This window comes from Delphinus delphis, chromosome 3 (genome assembly GCF_949987515.2).
Source record: "Delphinus delphis chromosome 3, mDelDel1.2, whole genome shotgun sequence".
NCBI lineage: Eukaryota > Metazoa > Chordata > Mammalia > Artiodactyla > Delphinidae > Delphinus > Delphinus delphis.
The window spans coordinates 12,195,672-12,218,645 of record NC_082685.1 but is presented as its reverse complement, the minus strand read 5'-3'; the positions used below and the strand labels follow the sequence as shown (position 1 = coordinate 12,218,645).

The 22,974-nt window shown below is 54.1% G+C and overlaps 1 protein-coding gene across 1 annotated transcript; it reads right to left on the bottom strand.

Annotated features, from left to right (window-relative positions):
• Positions 1-1,115: 1,115 nt before the first annotated feature.
• On the bottom strand, positions 1,116-16,926 carry ATP13A1 (ATPase 13A1). Its single transcript, XM_060007961.1, has 26 exons — positions 16,511-16,926; positions 14,128-14,217; positions 13,842-14,032; positions 12,306-12,378; positions 11,961-12,116; positions 11,787-11,856; positions 11,602-11,708; positions 10,965-11,094; positions 10,785-10,840; positions 10,082-10,208; positions 9,857-9,994; positions 9,657-9,777; positions 9,147-9,304; positions 8,659-8,834; positions 8,475-8,585; positions 7,246-7,371; positions 6,278-6,386; positions 4,561-4,760; positions 4,384-4,480; positions 3,537-3,697; positions 3,352-3,466; positions 3,068-3,264; positions 2,077-2,219; positions 1,762-1,873; positions 1,533-1,676; positions 1,116-1,447 (listed from the first exon to the last, which is right to left on the bottom strand). Exons 1-26 carry the CDS (start codon positions 16,916-16,918, stop codon positions 1,337-1,339), a joined length of 3,627 nt encoding a protein of 1,208 aa, XP_059863944.1. The 5' UTR covers positions 16,919-16,926; the 3' UTR covers positions 1,116-1,336.
• Between the last annotated feature and the right edge of the window lie 6,048 nt (positions 16,927-22,974).

The window sequence follows — 22,974 nt, the reverse complement described above, 5'->3', positions numbered from 1 at the left end:
CAGTGCTGGATCAGGTTCTTGAAGACCCAGTTACAGCAGAGCCGGAGCGCCCTTAGCACTTCTCTCAGTCATGGAGGACACAGAGACCCTCGCCCTGAGCCCCGGCAAGAAACATCCCCAGTAAATCACAAGTCAAGAGTGCTCCCCTTCGTGTTGCCTCAAATTGTCTCAAGGATTCCATGTGACCCCAGCAGCCCCTCTGCTGGATGGGGCCTGGCACCCGCGCCCCTCCAGAAACCTTGGCCAGTGTTCGGGGCCCACCTGATGCTCACAGCTGGTCCCAGCCCCTTTCCCACTTTGGCTCCCAGGGCCTCTCTTGGGCTGTGGGCCACACTCCTCCTGATGGGAAGCCAGTCAGGGGTGGGCTGCTGAGGATGACCAAGCGGCAAGGGCAGGAAAGGGTAGACAGCTCCTCACTGAGCATCGGTGGGGAGGGGGAAGTCGTCCAGAAGCCCGGGCCTGGGTTCCCTGGCCTGAGGTCATCACATGCAGCTTGCCAAAGTTATAAAAATGCACCCACACCCCACACTCTGTAATTTCTGACAGGAAATAGTTTTTTATAGTTTTTGGCTGTCAAGAAGGCAAGAAATCTCTGACTGTGGCTCTTAGCTTTCATGCCTATCTATTGTACAGTTCCTGAGCTGTAGTGAGCGAGCACCTTTTGAGAGGAAGGACAGTAACAGTATGAGAGCCAGGCTGCAGGTCAGACCCTGGCTATGACCTGTGTGGTGCAGAATCCCGAGTGTGACCCGAGTCAGTATTCGTAATGATTTGGATTGAACTTCCTCATATCTGACACTATGAGAGGAAGGCATGCTGGTATTTTGCATATTATTGAAACGGGAAGAATGGCATCGATCTCAAAACTCCCTTCAGTGCCTGAGGTGTCAAAATGTGAAGCTGCGAGACCACAGAAACATGGGGGCACTTGCAAAACTATGAAATATGCAGAGCTCTCTGGGTTCCGAGCTTGGCCTGTCCAAGTGCTGAATGTGTTGCAGAGGGAGGTTAGAACCTCACACAGTCCATGAGGAGGGTGCCAGGACCTTCCTTGGGGACCACCCAGCCCCCAGCGACCCCTTCTGCGGTGCAGAGACAGAGGCAAGGCTTCTTCAAATCACTGATGCTGCTTTATTTACCAAAGACACTGGCCCAGGGCTGGTTCCGCCAGCCAGGCCTCAGACAGCCGTAGGGGGTGGGGTGGGGGTGTCCCAGCTCAGTCTTGGTGGGCAAGGCCAGGTCAGCCTCACCGTGGGGGCAGTGTTCCCTCCTGGGGCCCTCGCGGGGCTCCTGCCCAGCGGCAGCAGAGTGGGCAGTAGGTGCCAGCACTGCCATCTCAGGAAGGCACTTTCAACTTTGGGGTCCCCAGGAAGAACTGCAGGACGCGGTCGACCAGGAGTGCCAAGCAGAAGTCCAGGAGTAGGACCTGGGCGATGACCAGCTTGAACTGTGGGACAGGGAGTGCTGGTGAGTCAGCTGCCTGCAGACAGGTCCAGGCCAAGTCCTGGGACCGCGTCTACAGGGCCCCTCACCTCCACAGGGATGTCCACGAGTCCAAACTGGCTGTTGAACTCAGGTGAGGAACCAAGGAGCAGGCCCACGATGGCCAGGAGTGACACGGCTAGGCTCCACACCAGAGGCCGGTTCTCAGGCAGGCTCTCCATGAAGGGTGGGCCCTGTGGGGATAGGCAGATGGGCAGCTGTGTGTCGTGGCAGCCCAGAGGGTGGGCAGGGTGTGCGCGGGCAGGGGCTGGGCCTCACCTTGTAGTTAATGGCGAAGGTGGCCATCTGCATGGCCATGGCCATGATGTACACTGTGCTGTTGACTAGGCTTGGCTCAAATTCTTTGTACAGGTCCACAAATTGCTCCTGCCTTCAGGGACACATGGGGGTCAGGGCCCCTTCATGATTCCTGCTGCTCCCCGCGGAACCAGGACTCTGCCTGGTGGACTCTGCTGGCCTGGCCCTGGTCACCCCAGGCCAACGTCTGCATGTTTCTCCTGCCACCCCCCAACCGGAGGGATGCTGCCTCCTCTGGGAGCACCCTGTCCACCCCCAGGCTGGGAGTGCACTCACTTCTCAGGGCTCCGGGCCTGGGCCTCGCTGTACAGGTAGACGAGACTCATGAAGTGCACGCAGAACTGGAGCATGACAGTGAGGATGGTGTATAAGTTGAAGATGTTGGGCAGGGGCCGCTCTCGGGAGAGGGTCTTGAGGGGCTGCAGGGGCAGAGTGGGGGTCAGGGCCCAGGCTCGCCCTGGGGTCACCCACCTACCCTGCTTCCTGGCAGGCCTTGTGCAGAAAGCAGTCACCAAATTCTGGGGTTTACAGGTCAGCACTAGTCCCCAGAGCCCTGTCCACCCCGCATCCCCTCAGTCCAGATGCCACCCCTGCCTTGCTCAATGCCCAGCCATAGGGGTCTTAAGATCCACCCCGCCCCCGCTCTAGAATAAACTTAAAGCCCTCCCTGTTGCTCATGGGGCATGTATGATCAACCCAGACCACCTCCCACCCCCTCTGGCCACCAGGGCCTCCTCGCATCAGCCCATGACCATCTGCGGCCTTTGTGCCTAGTTCCTCGCTGGTTCTCTTGTTCTTTATGCGTTGGCCTCAATGTCAGCATTACACAGACCTCCCTGACCGACCCTGAGGCCATTCCCCACAGCCTGTGTGACCTACTTGGTGTTTTTCTCAGCACTGCGTACTGAGTGCTCTTGATAATCGTTTTCCCATCTGTCTCAATGGTGTGGCCCACCTGAGACCCCAGCCTGTGGACAGTGCTGGGCCTGAGCAGCGGCACTCTGAAGAGCCTCAGTGGGCACCCGCCCTGCCCCGTGATCCCCATCTGTAACTTGGGGATGAGAGTTCCCATCCCAAGGGCTGCTGTGAGGATAAAACAGACATGTGGTGGCACCTTTAACAGCCTGCCCTGGCTGGCCCAAGCGTCACCAGCCATCAATCCGAGAAGCCTTCCGGCACCTCTGGGGCAAGAACCATGGCTTAGAGAAGCAGAGGGCACCCTTGGGCTGGGATGGGAGCCCCTGCTTTGCTCAGGGTCCTGGCCCACCTTGGAGCGGGAGATGAAGAGGAAACAGCCAGCCAGGAGCAGCCCCTGCAGTGTGGCCTGGAAGTCACTGAACTTGACACCCTCCAAGTATAGGACACTCTGGCTGTAGGCCAGGATGAGGGCATTGAGCGCCAAGATCTTGAACATCTGCAGTGTGGTCACCAGTGTGCAGCGGCCCTGCTTGATCACGTGGCAAACTGCGGGGGAAGGCAGGCGTGGGCGTGGGTGCCAGGCAGGATGGGCCTAGGGATGGGGTAGGGGAGGATCACGGCAGCAGGACTCACTGCACTGGATGGAAGAGAGTTTGGAGGTGAAGGGCGCAGCGATGCTGGCATCCCCCAGCTTCACGATGGGCATGCTCTCGTCCTCGAGGTCCCGAAGCACCTGACTCAGGCGGTCCTATGAGGCAGGTAGCAACGGGTGAGACCTGACAACAAGGGGGTGCTGGTGCCCCCCTTCTGAGACTTACCCGCTGGGAGGCCAGCTGCTCCTCAGAGGGTGGGAGCCCCGACCTCTGCTTGGCTGCCCTGGAGGTGGCCCTAACTCCACTGTTGCTCAGGACGGGGCTGTCCCGGGGCCGTCGCCGCCGCTCGATGATCCGCTCAGGGGCATTGGCCAGGAGGGCCACACCTGGTGGGAGTGTGTGTCAGAAGCCAGAGGGACAGAGCACGGAGTGTCTGTTCAACACAGCTAATCCCGGGGCCAAACCTCCCCACTTTACCTGATCACTCACCCCAAGGAGCGCCTCAAGAGAGCATCTATCTTACTTTCTACAAACTACTTAAGGACAACAAAAAAACAATACCCAAATAAAGTATATAACGCTATGTAGGTCAAAACTAACTGATTTCCAAAGAAGTTTATTGCCAAGAATCATAACGAGGTAAATGATGTGTCATAAACATCGTAGTTGATAAACCAAATGAATATTTGTAAAGCACTGAAACTAGGTTAAATTGGTCTTTAAACATCAACTTGACATCTATGTTCTGTTGACACAGATCCGAGGCTATAAACTCTCCCTGGCCTCTGGCCTTGGCCCTTGGAGCCCATACAGTGCCTGGGGGCCTGAGAAAATCAAGTCATGTCTGCCCCATGGAGCTGCCCTGGACCCTCACTAGAGGTTCCTGGTGGTCTCCGCCACACTTTTCCTCAGACACTTGGATCTCTTCCTGGCCTTGGAGCCCTTCAGATCCCCAATCCCACCAGTCCCTGCCCCGTCCCTTCACTACTGCTTCCTCACAGAACTTGCTCAGTGGCGCGTCCCTGATGGTAAGCTGGTGTTGGCAGAACAGCCCCCAACCCCAGGGGCTCACCCACATCAGCGTGCTTCAGGGCACCCACGTCATTGGTGCCATCCCCACACATGAGGGTCACGTAGCCCAGCTCCTTCAGGCTGGTGATGACAAACTCCTGTTTGGGGAGAGACGGACTGAGTGAGGGCTGCGCGCCCTCCCCAGGGCCCCGCCTGCCCTCCGCCACCCCGTACCCACCTTCTGTTTGGGGGCCACTCGGGCGAACACTTGCACGTGTGGGATGAGGCGAAGCAGCAGCTGGGGGTCCTCGGCCTGCAGGTGGGCCAGGCCATCGCCCGTGAGGCACAGTGCGTGATCCAGGGCCAGTGCCTTCGGGGAGCCCTGGGCCAGGGGCAGCATGATGCTGCCGTCGATGGAATGCCACTCACACGGTCGACCTGCAGGGCCAGTGCCAGGGTCAGGGATGGGGCTCAGCTGCTCAGGTGGACCCTCTCACTTGGACCCCACGTATGCAGTCCTAGCCTCTCCTCTCTGGAGCACCTTCTTGGCCCCCACCCCAGGTCCATACCAACCTGTACCCCAGACACTAGGCACCCCACAGAGACCGTGCACAGAAACCTCCAATACAAAGGATCTGAAAACCCAGGGCCTAAGCTACTGGCCTGAGATCATGTGATGGGCCAGATTCAAACCCAGGCAGCCTGACCTCAGACGCGCCCCTCCCCTCAACCCTGGGGGCCTGCCTGAAACTCTGCTCTCCTAGGGCCAGGGCACCCCGAATCACTTCCTCAGGCCAGACACTGCTTGCTATCCACTTCCCCTTTCTAGCTGGTTGGTCTAGGTGTGGGTGCTGAGCACCGAGGACAGCTGAGGGCAGCCCACCAGCCCTCTCAGCACTGGACGGCTGGCCCTGAGCTGTCAGAGCTTGAAAGGAAAATAATCTCCTCCTGGCTCCTGTTGCGGCTGTTCTGTTAGAGCAGCTTCACTTGCTCCTCAACAGTCTTGGCAGCCACCTCTGGGCCACCTGCCTACGATCCCCAGGCTCTGGAAGAGCCCAGTGCCTGGGACTGGGACAGAGACCTGGGCTCAACAGCACACACGGAGAGAAGGGCTGGGAGGTTCTGGAAGCCCTCTTGGCCGGGCCATACCAGCACCCTCCTCTGGCCTGCAGCCCAGTGACATCACTGGTGCATGTTGCTCCCAAGCCAGGCCCTGCACCGGGTGCTGTCCTACGGCATCTGACAGACTCCACGCCACCAGCCAGAGGTGCTGGGGCTGGATTCGTCCCTTGACTTTTCTGATTCACAGGCACCACTTGCAACCAATTTGGTTACTCAGGAGAGGCCAGAGACCATGAGTTCTGGAACCAGGACATCTGAGTTCAAATCCTTAGTCACAGTGTTTCCCAATGATCCAGGTGGATGGATTCACTTCTCTGTCTCCTTGTCTACAGAGCAGGGGCCCCAACAGCTGACCTGGTTGGCTTCCTCCTATGTGGTGTGGGAACGGCAAGCCTTCCCATGTGGGGCAAAGAGTCTGACGAATGCAAACCAAGCCCTCGGCCCCAGGTTCTGGCCACACCAAACACGAGCACCGGCAGTCCCGGTGCTCGAGGGGAGCACTCGCCACGCACAGGCAGCCAGCCAGGCCCAAGGCGGGTGGGAGGCTATGAAACGTGGGCTGGTGTGACAACAACCAACCGCCTTAGGATTGGAAGGTGTTGCTGGCCCCAGAGCCGGTGACCGCCTGCACGCTGTCGCACAGGTCGGGTGGAGCTCCCCGGCCAGACAGCCCAAACGTGCACACGGGGCAGGGCTGTGATCCGCAGGCCTGTGTCACGGGTACTGGATGACGCTGGGCGTGCTCACTCAGGCCTGGCACAGAGGTGAGCCACCGGGCGGGAGCTGTTCTTGGACTCAAGGTCCCCCCAGCCCACGACCACATGGGGCCTCACCTTTCTCCGTGGGAGGCTGCAGGATCAGCGTGTGAGCCTTTTCAATGAAGTGCAGCTCCTGAGCCACGTGGCAGGCAGTGAGCGGGTTGTCACCTGTGATCATGACCACCTGGGGAGAGGGCGGAGGCTCAGTGGAGCAGGGCTCAGGGCATCAGAACTCCAGCCTGGAGACCTGGGGGCCAAGTCCCTTCTGAGGACAGCCATAGAGGAAGCGCTTGGCCCCCTAATGGGTACTGGGCTTCCAAGAGCCTCAACCTGCCTCAGCTGGTGAAGTTTTCTGCGAATGATACGTGTATGTGTGTCCTTCTGAGAACACCCTAGCCTTTATTTGCAACACAAACTAAGAGCCAGCCCTTGGTGTGGACCCTCTTGGCTTGGTAGATGCTCCAGGCAAGAGATTGGGGGTGGTATGACACAAGCTCTAGCCTTCTGGCTTAGAGCCTGGTGACGGCAAGATGGGCCTTGACTGCTGAGGCCAGGTGAGGACTAATCATGTCACTCCCCTCTGACACTGCCAGGCTCGCCTCCCACACCCTAAACTGAGTCCTGAACTAGAATACACAAACCACCAAGACTGACAGAGAAAAGCCACTGGGACACACACAGCCTGTCTGGGTGTTGTCTCCACATCCTCCAACCCAGCCTCAGCTTTTTCCTAAGATGGGGCGGAGTGGGGGGAATAGCCCTCACCTCCCAGTGATGCTGGGGGCCTGAGAAAGTGATGTGAGAAAGATGGGCACAGATTGAGTCCCAGAGCACCCTCAGGCATGAGGGATAGCATGAGTGTCCAAGCCATGGTGGAGCTCAACCAAAAGCCATGGAACCTTTGCTTCCAAGACCCAGATACCCACCGCTGAATGCCCCACTGAGGATGGAACTGTCCTCTACTGTCATGTCTCCCTCTCTGTAAGGAGTAGCCAAGACTGCCCACCCATGGGGCCTGGTAGGGAGGGGTCCAGTGGCTGTACCCGATGGGAGGCGTTCTGGATCTCGCGGATCACGGCCTTGGAGTCAGCCTTGAGTGGGCAGGAGACCACAATGAAGCCGACGAACTTCAGGTTGCACTCCAGGGCCTCCCGCTTGAGCTCCCGGGCCTGTGGATGGACACAGCAGTGCTCTCATGACTTGTCTCTCCCCCTCCCCCATTTCCCAAGCTCTGACAACACGCTGGGTGGGGAGAGGTCAGAGAAGGCCCCATCCTTGCAGGAGGGACACTGGAGGGTCAGAAGGTGAGAGGTGTGGGGAGGGTGAGAGGCGCCCTGGTGGTAGAGGGGCTCAGCAGTGGCTGGGTGGCCCTGGCCCCGCAATGGTGCCTCTACCCGCTACCATAGACAACAGCGTGACACAAAGTCCCTGTATTTCATCTTCTAGGACAGGAAAGTTGGGACTCTCCTTTGATAACCACCGAGCAAGAGCTCCCGCTCTATCTTGTATCAGAAACTAAAAGATCTCTGCCCTCACGGAGCTTGCCTTCTACTGGAGAAGACATGTAATAAAGAAAGTCACAGAAATCGGAGCACTGAGTACCACAAGAGAGATGAAGCCAGGGGAATGGGGCAGAGAGGGTCGTGGGGTGGCACAGAGCCGGGTGGCTCTGAAAGGTCTGTAACTAGGCTCAGGAACGGGCCTTGAACGAGGCTCTGAACAGAGGTGTGACCTGGTGTGCATTCTGGAAGGATCTCATGGCCACTGGGTGCAAGCAGATGAAAGCCACTTGGATGAGGGCCAAGGTGGAAGCTGGTAAAGGAGCAGCATTGGTACTGGAGGTGGGAGGAGGGCCTACAGCCAATGGGATGTGGGGGGTGACCAAGGGCTGGGGATACCCCAAGATCATGCAGTGACCAGGTGGTTGGGCAAGGCAGGGGTGGAGCTGGGCTGGAGACAGGGAACCCAAGGTGCCCCAGGGTGTTCCCCAAGGGGGTGTGAGAGAACCCGTGGATGTGAGGATAGGAGGTGAGACCTGGGTGTGCTCTCTAGGGAGCAGCCCTGGGCTCTGGGGTGGGATGGGGTCCGTGGGGAATGGGGCATGCAGGGGAGGAGAACAAAGTGAGGACTGAGTGCCCACCTGGGGCCTCCAAAGGTAGAGACCAGGGAGGAGGAAGATGAAATTGTGCCCATTTCACAGGGGAAATGGGTCACAGGGGACAGAAGGTGATGTGGACAAGGGGCCGGTAGGCGGGGGGGCTTGGGCCCTTACCTGCTGGTGAGTGAGGTGCCCCAGCTCCTTATACCCCAGCGCCAGGACACGGGCTCCTTCCCGGGAAATCTCCGTGTGGATGTGGTGGTAGTCAGGTGGGCACTGGGCGAACTGCAGGGAACGCAGGGGGATGTCACCAACCGCCCCGCACCCCCCTCCCCACCCTGGGCCGGGCCTGGCTCACCATGGAGTGCAGGGTTTCAGGGGCCCCCTTCACAGCCGCGATGTAGCAGAGATCGGTGGAGCCAAGCTTCTCGTAGGAGGCGAGCACGGACATTCGCTTTAGGGCACTGGCAAAATGAAAGCGCTGGTGAATTTTCAGCCCCTGAGTTTTAATACTTCGGGGGAATACTTTCTCATCTGGAAACAAATAAGTACGAGTCCTGAGGGCCTTCGCTCCAAAGAGGCAGCCAAGCCCCCACCTGCCCCCTCCGTGCCCTTCCTCCCTCCATCCCCTTCCTCCCCCCATCTCCAGACCCGGGGCCTGCAGGAACTCCTGGCTCTGGGAGGGGTCCGAGCTGGCAGATCTGGGTATGGAGGACCCTGCCCCAGGTCAGAAGTGAGCCTGTGCCCACGCACCTGCCTGAGTTGAACACACAGGTGCCTGAGAGGCACACCCCGCCCGCCCGGGGACGTAAGAGCTGCGGTATGGCCGAGGCTCCAGCCCCTCACCTTTGGTCAGTGTCCAGTCTACGGCCGTCAGCATGGCTTTCTCAAGCGGGTCACCCACAAGGGTGCCGTCATCCAGCTGCATGAGAGAATGGCATGAGGCCAGAGCCCGGTGTGTTTCTATGGGGATGTTGGACACAGGGGTCACCTCCTTCCCATCTCTGCAAGGAGGAAGAATAGCTGGTTACCAGGGTGGAGGTGACTGGGTAGAGGGACCCCCTGGGAATTGCTGGTCACAGTGGGGGGCCGCAGGGTATTGTCTTGGTCCCTGCGACACCTGCACGCATCTCATGAATGCCCCCAGAGGTCACATGGCTGCCTGGAGCCCAAGCTGAGCCCCCTGCCACTGTCACTCACACTGAAGAATGCTTGGGGGCCCCCTAGAATGGACCTCTGTGGTAGGGCCTGTGACAGGCCCTCACTTCGAAGGCTTGGGCTGGGCAGCTGTCTGTCCCTTGAGTTCCCAGAACGCCCCCGGCTCGGCGCCTCACGATCCAGACTCCCCACACTCACCGGAGCCCGGCCACACCGCGCACCACCAGGCTGTCGCTGGTCAAGGTCCCTGTCTTGTCAAAGCAGCACACCTCCACCTTGCCGGCGAAGGGGATCCGGAAGGGCTCCGTGCAGTACATGTCTGGGTGGTGGGAGCCAGTGTCAGGGGTGCTGCCGGGCCCCAGCCCACTCGGCACCATGTCCCTGCCCCAGAGACTCACAGAGCTTGGCCAGAGCAATGAGGGAAGTGTTGACGGCCAGAGACAGCTCAATGGGCAGCTCGGGGGGCACGACAGAAGTGAGGATCAGCGTGCATTCCAGAAATAGCTTGTAGCGGTTCCGGCTGGGGTCCTTGGTACCTGCGAAGACAGGGCCTGCCAGCCTGGGGGCCAGGGGCGCGGGGTCCAGCAGATGGGGGGGTGGAGGGGAGTGGTCACAGTGCTTACCTTCGATCCATACGTAGGCGGCTGCCGCAATGGCAAAGACCAGGAGGAAGAGGATGAAGATGAAGGTCTCCAGGTTGTTCGCTGTCACCCTCTTGACCCCAAAGAGGATCGTGCGCAGCAGCTTGCCCTAGAGGGACGGAGGGACAGAGATCTTCCCTGGGAGGGTGGCGGCCTTTCCTGCCTAAAAGCACCAGGGCCAGGTTCTCTCTGCTGCTGGGGAGTGCCTGCCTGGGCTGACTGAGCGCCACAGCTGACAACACAGCTGTTCCAGGAACTGCACAGCTATGTGGGTGGCTGCAACTCAGCCAACAGCTACAGAGTTACGGAGACCAGTGACTGAAGACTCGGGGTCAGGGAAGGAAGTGGCTGAGATTGGGGCGGAGGGATGAATTTTCTGGAAGGAGATCTGACCATCGTCTCTACCAAGGAATCCTCACGCCACTTTAGTGAAAAGTTTATGGCCCAGACTGTGATTCCCAAGTGTGCGGGACCAAAATCAGTCTACTGTCTGTGAGGCAGAACCCCAGCCGGGGAAAGCAGGCCTAGTCTGGGGCTTGTCTCAGCACTCTGGCCCCCAGCCCAGTACCTGGTATCAGAGTGAGCCTATGGGGTGGATGTTCTGGGGTCTGAAAGAGTTGCCATCTCAGCTGTCCACCATACGCCCCAGGGACCACCCTCCTCAGAACTGGGCAAGGTGCCACACCTGGGATGTGTTGAATCCGGTCCTCAGGACGTAGGCCACACACCCACTGTCCACCGCTGGGGAGAAAAAGGACCAGCGTCATTCATGTCTGCTCATCCCGACTCTCTCAGAGCCAAGCAGACTTTGAGGGTTTGGGGGTGGCAGGGCTAGGACACCCCCAGACACCCCTGAGGCACCTACGCTTCAGGCCTGTGGTGGCTTTCTGGGGAGGGATGTGCTGCACCACCTTGGTGCCCCCAAAGATGACGTGGAGCCGGGAGTCGGCCTGGAGGTCCAGTACTCGGTTGGGGCTGAGGTCTTCGATGGGTTCCTGGGGACGACAGGAAAGTCAATGGCTAGTCCTACCTTGGCCTCCTTCTCCATCCCCAGGCTGGAGAGTCGGACCCTGGGGCTGGGAGGAACCTGCCTGACCCTCACAGGGCTCCCCATCCAAGCCGGTGCACCTCACAGGGGCGGGGGCTCCACCCTGTCTTTCCACCTTCATGTGCAGCATAGACTCCCTGTAACCCTGTACCTGGCCTCACCCCGGATTCACAGCTTCCCGGTTTCTGTCATCCCACCTCAGCCTGAGATCCCAGGGTGCCTGACACCCCACCGATGCTCCTGGCCTCTCATCTCCTTCCCTCTCCTCATCACCACCTGGCTCCCCTTAGTCCAGGGCACTGACCTGCCAGGAAACCCAGGGTCTCCATCCAGATGCTATGCCTCCTCCAGTCTCCTGGCCCAGCCACCAGCCCTCCCCTGGCCTGTGTCCTCCTCAATGGATGGGACAGTGACGCGCCTGAGGACCCCCCTCCCTCCACTCCTGACCCAGCACCTTCATCTGGGGCACCGACTCCCCAGTGAGCATGGCCTCGTCCACGATGCAGCGGCCCCGCAACAGCAGCACGTCGCATGGCACCAGGTTCTCCTGTGGGGAGCGGCCTGCAGGGCAGGGGCAGGAGGGTTGGACAGAGCCTGAGGCCTGGGCTCCCACCGGGAAGGAGCAGAACTGGGCCTCACCGATTGAGACGATGTCCCCGGGAACAATCTCATTGCTGGCAACGGGCCTCCACTTTCGGCTCCGGTAGACCTGGGAGGGGGTGGGGTTCCGTCAGCTCTGGGGATATGCCCATGCCTCGCCCACCCCAAGACCACAGGGACCCTCCTACCCACCCGTCACGCTACTGGCCATACCTGGATCATGTGGGGCTTGTTGCCCATCTTCCGGATCTCTGACATGTTCCGCATCTGCTGCTGCACCAGGGAGGCCTCGAAGGCCACCAGCATGGAGAGTGTGAAGACACTGTAGTACCAGTACTCGTCCAGACACCAGAGTCCCACGCAGAACACCTATGGGACACGGGCCTGTCTGTTCCTGGGAACGCAGGGAGAATGCCTCCGGAGGACTGGATGGCACACGAGGGCCATTGTGCCCACAGGCTCTGACCACGAGGACAGGAAGAGGTTTTCACGTTTGGAGGCGGACTGTGAAAGCCCGAAGGAACAGGGTGGGGAGAAGGACCAGAGCTGCTGCTTTACCTGGAACACAAAGAAGGGTGCGGTGGCTCTCTCCTTGAACAGCTCTGAGAAGTCAGGCACCACCATCTCGGCCCTGAAAGAGACCAGATGCCACGCCCTGTTCCTGGTGGGAAGCCCCAGGGGCCCCACCCCTGAACACCTCCACTTCCGGGCACGGAAGGGCTCCCTGGGCAACTAGAGGCAATGGTGAGCTTCCAGACATTGGGATGCTCAACTACGGCTCTCCTTGACCATGTGACACTGAAGCAGGTGCGCTGACTGCCCCCAGCCCTCTGCTCTGCAGAGCCCAGATGAAGCTTCTGAATCAGCACTGGGCTCTTCAGGCAGCCGCCCCCCTGAGCGGGACTGGTGCAAGACGAGAACCTATCATCTGGGTGGGTGACAAGGCAGGGGGAGAGGAATGGCTGACCGTGGGACGGGAGCCCTGAAGCTGCACAGAGGAGGCCCGGCAGCTAGGTGCTGTGGAGTCCCCTGGGGCCTGAAATACAGTGCCTGAGCCCCACCCCACTATGGAGAGGGGGCGCCTGAGCTGGGATGTTCCAAAGACTCCCTAAATAAAAGCCCTGGAATTTGAGAAGCAGGGCCGAAAAGTGTGCTCTACAGCGCTCTGTGTGGTGGCCCTGTCTGGCCATGGGACCAGCCAGGTCCACTATGGCTGTCCTTGTTTTGCCCTGAAGAACTGGAGTGATATCCAGGACATGGGATTTGAGAAAAAGAAACTGCACAGTGGCTGCATTGCAATAAAAACTGAGCCCCACCCTGGACTGTGTAGGGTACCTTTGCGTAAGCAAGGACGGTGTGAAAGTGGACATCCCAGGCTGCCACCATGGTTGACCTGGCTTGGGTAGGGGAGGATCAGTAAATGTTTCCTATAAACCTTCCTACTAGATCGCTGGTTGCAGTAACGTATTTGTAATTTTTTGAAAAGCAACTATGTCAAGAAATAATTTCCTAGAGATTCTGAGCGTTTTTGAGTCAGGAACAATTATCACCATGGCCAGGATGGGGGCTCTGAAGCCCAGCTCTGACCCCTCCCAGCTCCCGTCAACACTGGTGGTTTTGGTGAAGGTTAAAGGAGAAAGTGCTGACAGAGCATCTGCATTCCATCTGGTACAAACAAGAGCTATCCTGCTCACCACCATCTTTTTTTATCGCCACTCATGAAGCACTGGGATATGTATAAGAAAAATGACAAGAATATACATTTATAAAAAAAATTTAAAATAAAGAAGAGAACACAAGTTACAAACACAAGACAAGGATGAACAGTCCTGGGCCAGGCTCCAAGCTGTGGGCCCTCCAGGGGGTTCCTATCAGCAGGCAAGTCTGAGGGAGACTAGACTAGAACACGTTTCTCAGAGGGTGCCCGCCACGTCCACCTGGGACGTTTTGTTGAAAAGGTGGATTCCTCCAAACCACAGGGCATATACAAGTGGGGAAGGAGCCACTAGCTGGGATAGAGACCCGGGCTGGTAACCACAGGCAGAGGCCCAGTCCTGTCTCAGCAGGGGCGATGCTTGGGACGCTGGGACTCACCTGTTGCTCCCAAACTTCTTCTCGGCTGCACGGATCTCCGAGTCCTCCTGGAACCCTCTGTTGCTCTGGTAGAATGAGAACAGGTTTCCCACAGGAAAGGCCACAGGGAGGAAACGCTTCTTCTCCAGAGCATCGTAGGAATACTTGATCTTCTGGAATTCAAAGGACAGCACCTCCTGGCCATCTTCGCCCTGTGGGAGGTGTGTCTGTCGCAGAGGCCCCTGATCTGGGAATGTCAGGGCCTGGGGATCCCATCCAAACCCATGCTGGAGCAGGTGGTCCCTACCTCATCACGGTGCAGGGCTACGAGCTCAGTGGAGCCGTTGTTGGGAGTCGGCACCACCTTCACGAAGGTTGCTTTGCTGGGGTCGAACTCCTGTGAGAGGCAAAGTGCTGCCGCTGAGCCCTTCTCAAGCCCCAGCTCCGCGGCTTCCACTGGGGAGGTCACAGGTGCCGCAGCTCTGTGGACATGCTCTGGAACATGCCACTGGGCTCTGGGTGCTGACTGGCCACTCCCCAGTCTGTCACTGGGACAAGGGACAGCACTTCACTGGGCCTCTGGTCCCGCCCATATTATAAAGCCAGGGTCATGAACAGCGCTCAGCGCACAGAGCTCTGCTGACGAAGGTGAACTCAAACAGGAAGAATGCTGCCCGGCGTGAGGTACCCTCTCAGTCCACGTGAGCCAAGGCCTGTTACAGCCCACCTGCCCTGCTGCTCCCCCTCCGCCCCCCGTCCCCCTTACTATTCTCGCTGTGTCCTCGAGTGACAAGGGATGATGAGGCTCATCCTTGCCTCAGCTAAGGGCACGTGCTGTTTTCTCTGCCTGGAATGCATGGTCACACAGCTGGCTTCAGGCCTGCGCTCAAATGTCACCTTCTCAGGATGCTGCCCCTGGATACTCCATCCAAAGATCCCTCACAAAATCCTTATCCTGGTTTTCTCTCTTTAGCATCGACTGCTGAGTTCTATCTCCCCCACTAACACCATGAAAACAATGTGTTTTGTCTGTTTTGTTCTTTCTGCAGCACCTAAGACACGGAGGCACTGAATGGAACTGCACTGGCACTCCCTGAATCCTGTGAGCTGCATCCATCCCACGTCTGCTCCACCAGAACCTGTGTTGCCATGTTTTTTGGGTTTTTTTTTTTGGGGGGGGGGTGTTGGGGGACATGGCAGTGACCCTGAGAAACAAGGCCCTGCCTCTCCAGAAGTTCACAGGCCCCAAAGCAGGCAAAAATAACAACAAAAGACAAAACTATGAACTCAGGAAACGCTGTAGAAAAGTGCAAAGCACTACATGCGGCCAGCCACACGCCGGGTGCTTTGCAGAGTTCAGCTGTTTCTTCTTACAACGGCACCCTGAGGTAGGTGTTACAGTTCTCACTTTACACAAGGGGAAGCTGAAACCCAGAGAGAAGAAGCACCCCTGTCTGAGATCTCTGATGCAAACCCAGATCTGCCTGTCCTAACCCCACAGCTGCTTAGTTCTTCTTTCTTCTCCATCCCTGGAGAGAAAGTTAATAGTCACACTTTTCAGCTGCAGGCCAATAGGCAGCTGGAAGTTTGGGGGTGTTACCCCCCAACTTCCCTCCATTCTTTTGTCCCTCACTGGGGTCCTTCATTGTACTGACTTGAAGCTACCAACCCCAGAAGTTTGAGAAGTTTGAGTCTCTCCCCTGGGATAAGAGAGATTTCACTTTCTCAAAAGAGAAAGAGAATTCAGTCCACACTTAGAGTCAAAGAGGGGTGAGGGAGGGTGGTGATGTGGTTTCTCTTTCTCTTTCTGCAGCCCTGGGTGCTGTTCCTTTTTTCTCTTCTTTTAACAAACCTGTGTGGGATCAGAGGGGAGGCTGACCTCAGTGCCCATGGCTCCATAACCTACTGGTGTCATCTGAGGCCAGCCCAGAGGGCAGTGGCATAGTCACTGATATCAACTGCTAACCCAGGGCAGCTCTCATTCATCCAGATCTCACGACTAAGGACCACATGCACTACCTCGCTGTTGTATTCTGAGGGCATCATTACCATCACCTCATCATTACCTCTTTACCATCACCCTTGCAGACAGACATAAAGAGACTCCGAGCAGCTAAGTCACTTGCTCACAAACACCCACTGCTCCTCTTAAACACTGCAATTAACTGCATTTCAAGCTCATTTTGGTCGTCATGGGGTGGACATGGGTGGCTCTGAGCACTGGCCATCAGGACTGATGCTCAGTTCTCAAAGCAAGCTCCACAGACAGGGAAACCCATCCCACAGGTCTAACCTCACACTACGAACAACAAGGTAGGAGACAGACAACAAAGAAGGTAGGACCGTTTCCAGGAGAAACAACCGAGTACTCGCTAGTATGGGAGCTAGTAAATGGTGACATATGCCGGTCCCTGCGCTAAGCTTTTTACAGTTATTACCTTATCGAATCTAAATGACCACACCAGAGGGGAATTCCAAAGAAGGGAAGTAACCTACGCCAGGGTTACACAGCCAAGTCAGAAGCGGGGCCAGAATTTAGCTAGCGCAAAAGGGTGGAGGGCGCCTCTAGGGACCCGGCTCCAGCAGATGCGGAGGCCCCGGCTGGGATGGGGACGGACATAAACTCAGTAACTGGGATCCGCGGTGAGGCCGGACCATGCCGAGGGTCGGTCTCGGGTGCGCACACTTACCGGGGTGCAGGTGAGCGCGCAGTGCGCGTGCACGGACCAATGCCCCGAGAGGACGGTGAGCGCGTGCGCGAGGCAGATGGTGGCGAGCACAAGCAGCGCGGCCTCGGGGATCTGCGTCCAGCTGCTGCCCCAGCCCCAGCAGCCGGCAGCCGCGGCACCCAGCCAGGCTGGGTAGAGCAGCCCCACGAACGGCAGCACCGTGAGGCGCCGCAGCAGCGCCAGCCGCCGGTACGGCCACACGGCCGCTACCAGCTCGTCGCCGCTCTCTATGAGCGCCGTCCCGGCGGCAAGGAGTGTGCGCGGCAGCGGCCTGGGCTTGGGCTGCCCGGCGGGCTGGGCCCCGCAAGGCCGAGCCCCGCAAGGAACCGCATTGCCCACCGCCGCCGCCGCCGCCGCCGCTGCCGCCATCTTTCCCAGCGCCGCTCTCGCTTCAGGGCAGAGGCTACGGCTCACTTCCGATGTTGTACTTCCGGTAAACCTTGGGCGCCGCCATGGCAGCCAGGAGTGAGAAAAGCCAGGGCAATGTAGGGGTCTGGGTCCGGAAGTGGCTACTCAGGGCACCGCCATGATAGGCTGTGGCCGGAAGGAGAGTCGGGGCGTCGCCATGACACAGAGGCCTTGAAAGGGCTAAGGCAGCCTGCTTGCTTTGCCACACCGGACTGAGACCGGAAAAGAGGAGGCAAGGCGGGTTGGGCGCCACCATGACAACCTACATCGGAAGAGGCCAGTCCTCCTCGGAGACTGCACTGTCTGGGCCACGAGGGGCGGAGCCTGGACACTGCGGAGGTGGGGATAAATAAGCACCAGTGTTCAGGGGGTGGGATTTATCATGAGGGCGGGCCTTGTGCGCGTGTGGGTTGGGTGGAGGTGGGGTGAGGTATCCCTACCTCCGGGCCTGGGTAGGGCTCGGGGCTGGTGGGCTTCGAGAGTCTAGACAGGACACAGCCACACCTGACAGGAGGCGTCATGTAATAGATAATAATTACACACCCACAAAGTTACTACTTTAACGTAAGAATATGAAAAATTGGTGTTTACTTATTGTTTATTATTTACTTTCCTGTTACATAAATGCCATTGTTTCAACAAAACCACAATAGGACTAATTAACAGTGGCAATTAGTATTTCAGTACTTAGTAGTACTACTAATAGAAAACACATCCAACAATATGTTTGAGAAAAATGTGTATGATGTGTTTATAATGTTTCTGTCCTCTGATACAGTAATATTTGAACTACTTTTTAAACTCTTTACTGGACCTTAAATTTGTAGGTTATATTGTTGCATATTCTTAAGATTCTTGAGGTATATACATGTAAGACTGCAAAAGGAGAACATAAATGCAACAGGACTTAGATAATATTCTATATTTAATAAAAATAACGTGGCATTTCTTTCTGTTCCATTTTACACAGTAGGATATTTTTACTTTGTTTTCTTTTCCAAAAATACTTCTTTGAATGGACTGCAACCTTTAGAACATCTTTCTCTTTTATGTGGTGATAAAACTAACACAAAGATGACATCACGTTGACTTGATTCCCTGCTCTTAGCGGGCCCACAATTACTCTGATTCTCTTTTTTCAAAAAAAATTTATTTATTTATTGGCCGCATCCTGCGGCTTGAGGGATCTTAGTTCCCGGACCAGGAACTGAACTCAGGCATGGAGTCCTAACCACTGGACTGCCAGGGAACTCCCTACTCTGATTATTGGTGTCATTCCAATGTGAAGACATCAAGGTAAATAGCCTCCCAACTAAAGCCTTTCAGCATGGATTTTACTAACTAGCAACAACAAGCTTTTTGACTTGTAGGGATTCGTATCTAGCTCTCCAAAACAGGTTTGTTTTGTAGACCAACTATTTGTCAATCAGGTCTTTGCATCTATAAATTTATATGCTGCTATCGGTGTCCAAGATGTTTTCATTTTTGAACATTCCCGAAGCACATTCCAATGTTAACTTATCATCATAAGTTAAGGCTCCCTTGCTCAGGGAGAATGGTTTTAAAGCATAAAGTTGTGAAATCACAGTTGGATTCCAAATAGTTACATGTTTAGGAAGGAAACAGAATGTCCCATTTAATTTGCCCCTTCCTGGTGACATGTTGAATTCCAAAGCAGTCTTATTTCAAAAAATGAGTCATTGTTTTGCTGTATGAGTTTTTGTCACAACTGTCTCCATAGTGTTTTCTTTTCCAGAATATCATATAGTTGGAATCATGCAATATGTAGCCTTTTCAGGCTGGCTTCTTCACTTAGTGCTGCATTTAAGGTTCCTCAATGTCTTTTCATGGCTTGATAGCTCATTTCTTCTTAGCACTGAATAATATTCCATTATCCAGAGGTACCGCAGTTTATCCATTCCCCTACTCAAGGACATCTTGGTTGCTTCCAAGTTTTGCCAATTATGAATAAAGTTGTGTACACGCCCATGTACAGATTTTTAAAATGGCAACATGGTGACATACATTTCTTTTTTTCTTCCTTTCTTTCAAGTGTTCTAGCTTTATTGAGACATAATAGACATACAACATTGTGTAAGTTTAAGGTGTGCAACATGATTTAATACACATATATATTGCAAAATGATTACCACAATAAGTTAGTTAACACCTCCATCACCTCACATAGTTACCTGTGTGTGTGTGTATGTGGTGAGAACATTTAAGATCTACTCTCTTAGCAACTTTCAAGTATACAGTACAGTATTGTTAACTATAGTCACCATGCTGTATGTTACATCCCCAGAACATATTCATCTTGTATCTGGAAGTTTGTACCCTTTGGCCAACATCTCTCCATTTCCCCCACCCCTCAGTCCTGGCAACCACCATTCTACTCTCTATGAGTTCCATGTTTTTAGGTTCCACATATAAATCATGTGATCATGCAGTATTTGTCTTTCTCTGTCTGACTCTTTCACTTACCATAATACCCTCAAGGTCCATCCATGTTTTCTCAAATGGCAGGATTTCCTTCTTTTTTTATGGCTGAGTAATGTGTATGTATATATCGCATTTTACTGATATATGTATTTGTAATATATATGTTTTATAAATATATACAGATATATATATAATATGTATATATCTCACATTTTCTTTATCCATATATTGGTCAGTGAACACTTTGGTTGTTTCCATGTCTTGCCTATTGTGAATAATGCTGCAATGCACATGGGAGTGCAGATATCTCTATGAGATACTGATTTCATTTCCTTAGAGATAGTGATTTCTTTTGCTTTGGATGTCTACCCAGAAGTATGATTGCTGGATCATATGGTAGCTCTATTTTTAATTCTTGGAGGAAACTCCATGCTGTTTTCCATAGTGGCTGCACCAGTTTACATTCCCACCAATAGTGCACAATCTTCTCCACATCCTCACCAGCCTTTGATATCTCTTGTCTTTTTTTTTTTTTTTCCCGGTACGCGGGCCTCTCACTGTTGTGGCCTCTCCCGTTGCGGAGCACAGGCTCCGGACGTGCAGGCTCAGCGGCCATGGCTCACGGGCCCAGCCGCTCCACGGCATGTGGGATCTTCCCGGACCGGGGCACGAACCCGCGTCCCCTATCGGCAGGCGGACGCTCAACCACTGCGCCAGCAGGGAAGCCCCTCTCTTGTCTTTTTGGTAATAGCCATTCTAGGGGTGAGGTTATAACTCATTATGGTTTTTTTATGCATTTTATGCATTTCGTTGATAATTAGATGTTGAACACCTTTTCATGTACCTGTTGGCCATTTATATGACTTTGCAAAAATGTCTATTCAGGTCTTCAGCTCATTTTTTTTTTAAGATGCTAGTTATTTTTTTTAAATTAATTAATTAATTTTTGGCTGCATTGGATCTTCGTTGCTGCTCACGGGCTTTCTCTAGTTGCAGCAAGCGGGGGCGACTCTTTGTTGCAGTGCACAGACTTCTCATTGCGGTGGCTTGTCTTGTTGCGGAACACGGGCTCTAGGCGCACAGCCTTCAGTAGTTGTGGCACGCAGGCTCAGTAGTTGTGGCTCACAGGCTCAGTAGTTGTGGCTCACGGGCTCTAGAGCACAGGCTCAGTAGTTGTGGCGCACGGGCTTAGTTGCTCCGCGTCATGTGGGATCTTCCCCAACCAGGGCTCAAACCCATGTGCCCTGCATTGGCAGGCAGATTCTTAACCACTGCGCCACCAGGGAAGTCCTATTTTTTTTTCTGTTGTTTTTCTAATCTCTATTTCATTTATTTCTCCTCTGATCTTTGTTATTTCCTTCCTTCTGCTGACTTTGCATTTAGTTTGTTCTTCTTTTTCTAATTCCTTGAGGTGAAAAGTTAGGTCATTTATTTGAGATTTTTAAAAAATGTAGGCACTTATAGCTATATTAGTGCCTGACATTAAGCTTTTGATTGTCAAGGCATCCATTTCAAAAGACATCCATCTTGAATAAACATCTTGGCAGCTGTATGGTACAACTACTAGCAAAATAATCAGATAAGGAATTAGGCCACCCCCTTCCCATGAAGGTCCCTCTTTCAGAAAGCCCTGGGTAACCTGGATAACTGACCATTTGAGTGATCCTGCTTCTCCCTTCCTATGCCCTAATTCCTGCTCTTAAGCTTTATTTATTTATTGGCTGCACTGTGCGGCATGTGGGATTTTAGTTCACCCGACCAGGGATCCAATCTGTGCCCCTTGCTGTGGAAGTGCAGAGTCTTAACCACTGGACAGCCAGGAAAGCCCCTCTTTTTTTTTTTTTAACATCTTTATTGGAGTGTAATTGCTCTACAATGGTGTGTTAGTTTCTGCTGTATAACAAAGTGAATCAGCTATACATATACATATATCCCCATATCTCCTCCCCCTTGTGTCTCCCTCCCACCCTCCCTATCCCACCCCTCTAGGTGGACACAAAGCACAGAGCTGATCTCCCTGTGCTATGTGGCTGCTTCCCACTAGCTATCTATTTTACATTTGGTAGTGTGTATATGTCCATGCCACGCTCTCACTTCGTCCCAGTTTACCCTTCCCCCTCCTCGTGTCCTCAAGTCCATTCTCTATGTCTGCGTCTTTATTCTTTCCTGCCCCCAGCTTCTTCAGAACCATTTTTTTTTTTTTAGAAGGAATGTCTCTCTTAAGCTTTATAGTAACCAATAACATGAACCTACAAAACTCTAAGACACACCAGTTTTGGATCCTAATAAAGACAGAGTCCTAGGTCTTTTCTCTCTCTCTCTCTCTTTCTTTCTTTCTACCTCTGAACTCACTGTGTAGCCCTGGGGTATGCTGTGTGTGCTCCAGGACCTGTGAGTAATAAATCTTGTTCCTCAAATTCCCTGACGGTTTTTTCCTGCAATCATAATAAGAACCAAGGGCTGCTCCAGCCACAACATTGGCTGGAGAAATGTGTGTGTGGCTCACTAAGGGTAATATGGGCCAGGGTGAGTGCCTCAGGTGTACCTAGCTGATAGCATCACTATCGGTAGGCTGGGACCAACACAACACAATGTAAACTTCTTTCTTAGCACTGCTTTTGCAACATCCTATAAGTTTTGGTATGTTGTGTTTCCATTTTTGTTTGTTTCAAGATTTAAAAAATTTTCCTTTTTTATTTCTTCTTTGACCTATTGGTTATTCAGGAGTGTGTTGTTGAGTTTCCCATATTTGTGAATTTCCAGTTTTTCTCTTGCTATTGATTTCTACTTTCATATCATTGTGTTCAGAAATAATACTTGGTGTGATTTCACTCTTTTAAAACTTGCTAAGATTTGTTTTGTGGTGTAACGTATGATCTATCCTGGAGAATGTTTCATGAGGGTTTGAGGAGAATGTGTATTCTGCTGCTCTTGCATGGAAAGTACTGTATATGTCTTTTAGGTCTATTTGGCCTAAAATATAATTCAAGTCATGGTTATGCAACCAATTTTGATGTGCAGGTTTTTTCCCCAGCACCAAGTGTTTCTCTGACACCCGCTGTGTGTACTACAATTCAACTCAGTTCTGACACTGTCTACCTGGAGATAGCATCAGATCCCACAGGATAAGGGCTTGGTCTTATAAGGCTGCCCACCTCCCACTTCAAATGCCAATCAAAAGCCTAGTTTGTTACCTGTGCTTCTGATTGATCAGCTATAGATCAGAGGTTCCTATGATTCCCCTCCTCAGGTTCAGTTAATTTTCTAGGGTGGCTCACAGAACTCAGAGAAACATTTAAATTAGTAGATTACCAGTAGATTTTATTATAAAAGGATATAACTAAAGAACAGCCAGATGGAAGAGACGCACAGGTAAGTTATGGGGAAAGGGCTTGGAGTTTCCGTGCCCTCTCCCAGTTTGCCACTCTCTCAGCACTTCCAAATGTTCACCAACCTGGAAGCTCTCCAAACCCATCCTTTTGGGTTTTGATGGAGGCTTCATTACATAGGAATGATTCATTAAATCATTGGCTGTTGGTGATCAATTCAACTTCCAGCTCCTCTCCCTTCCCTTG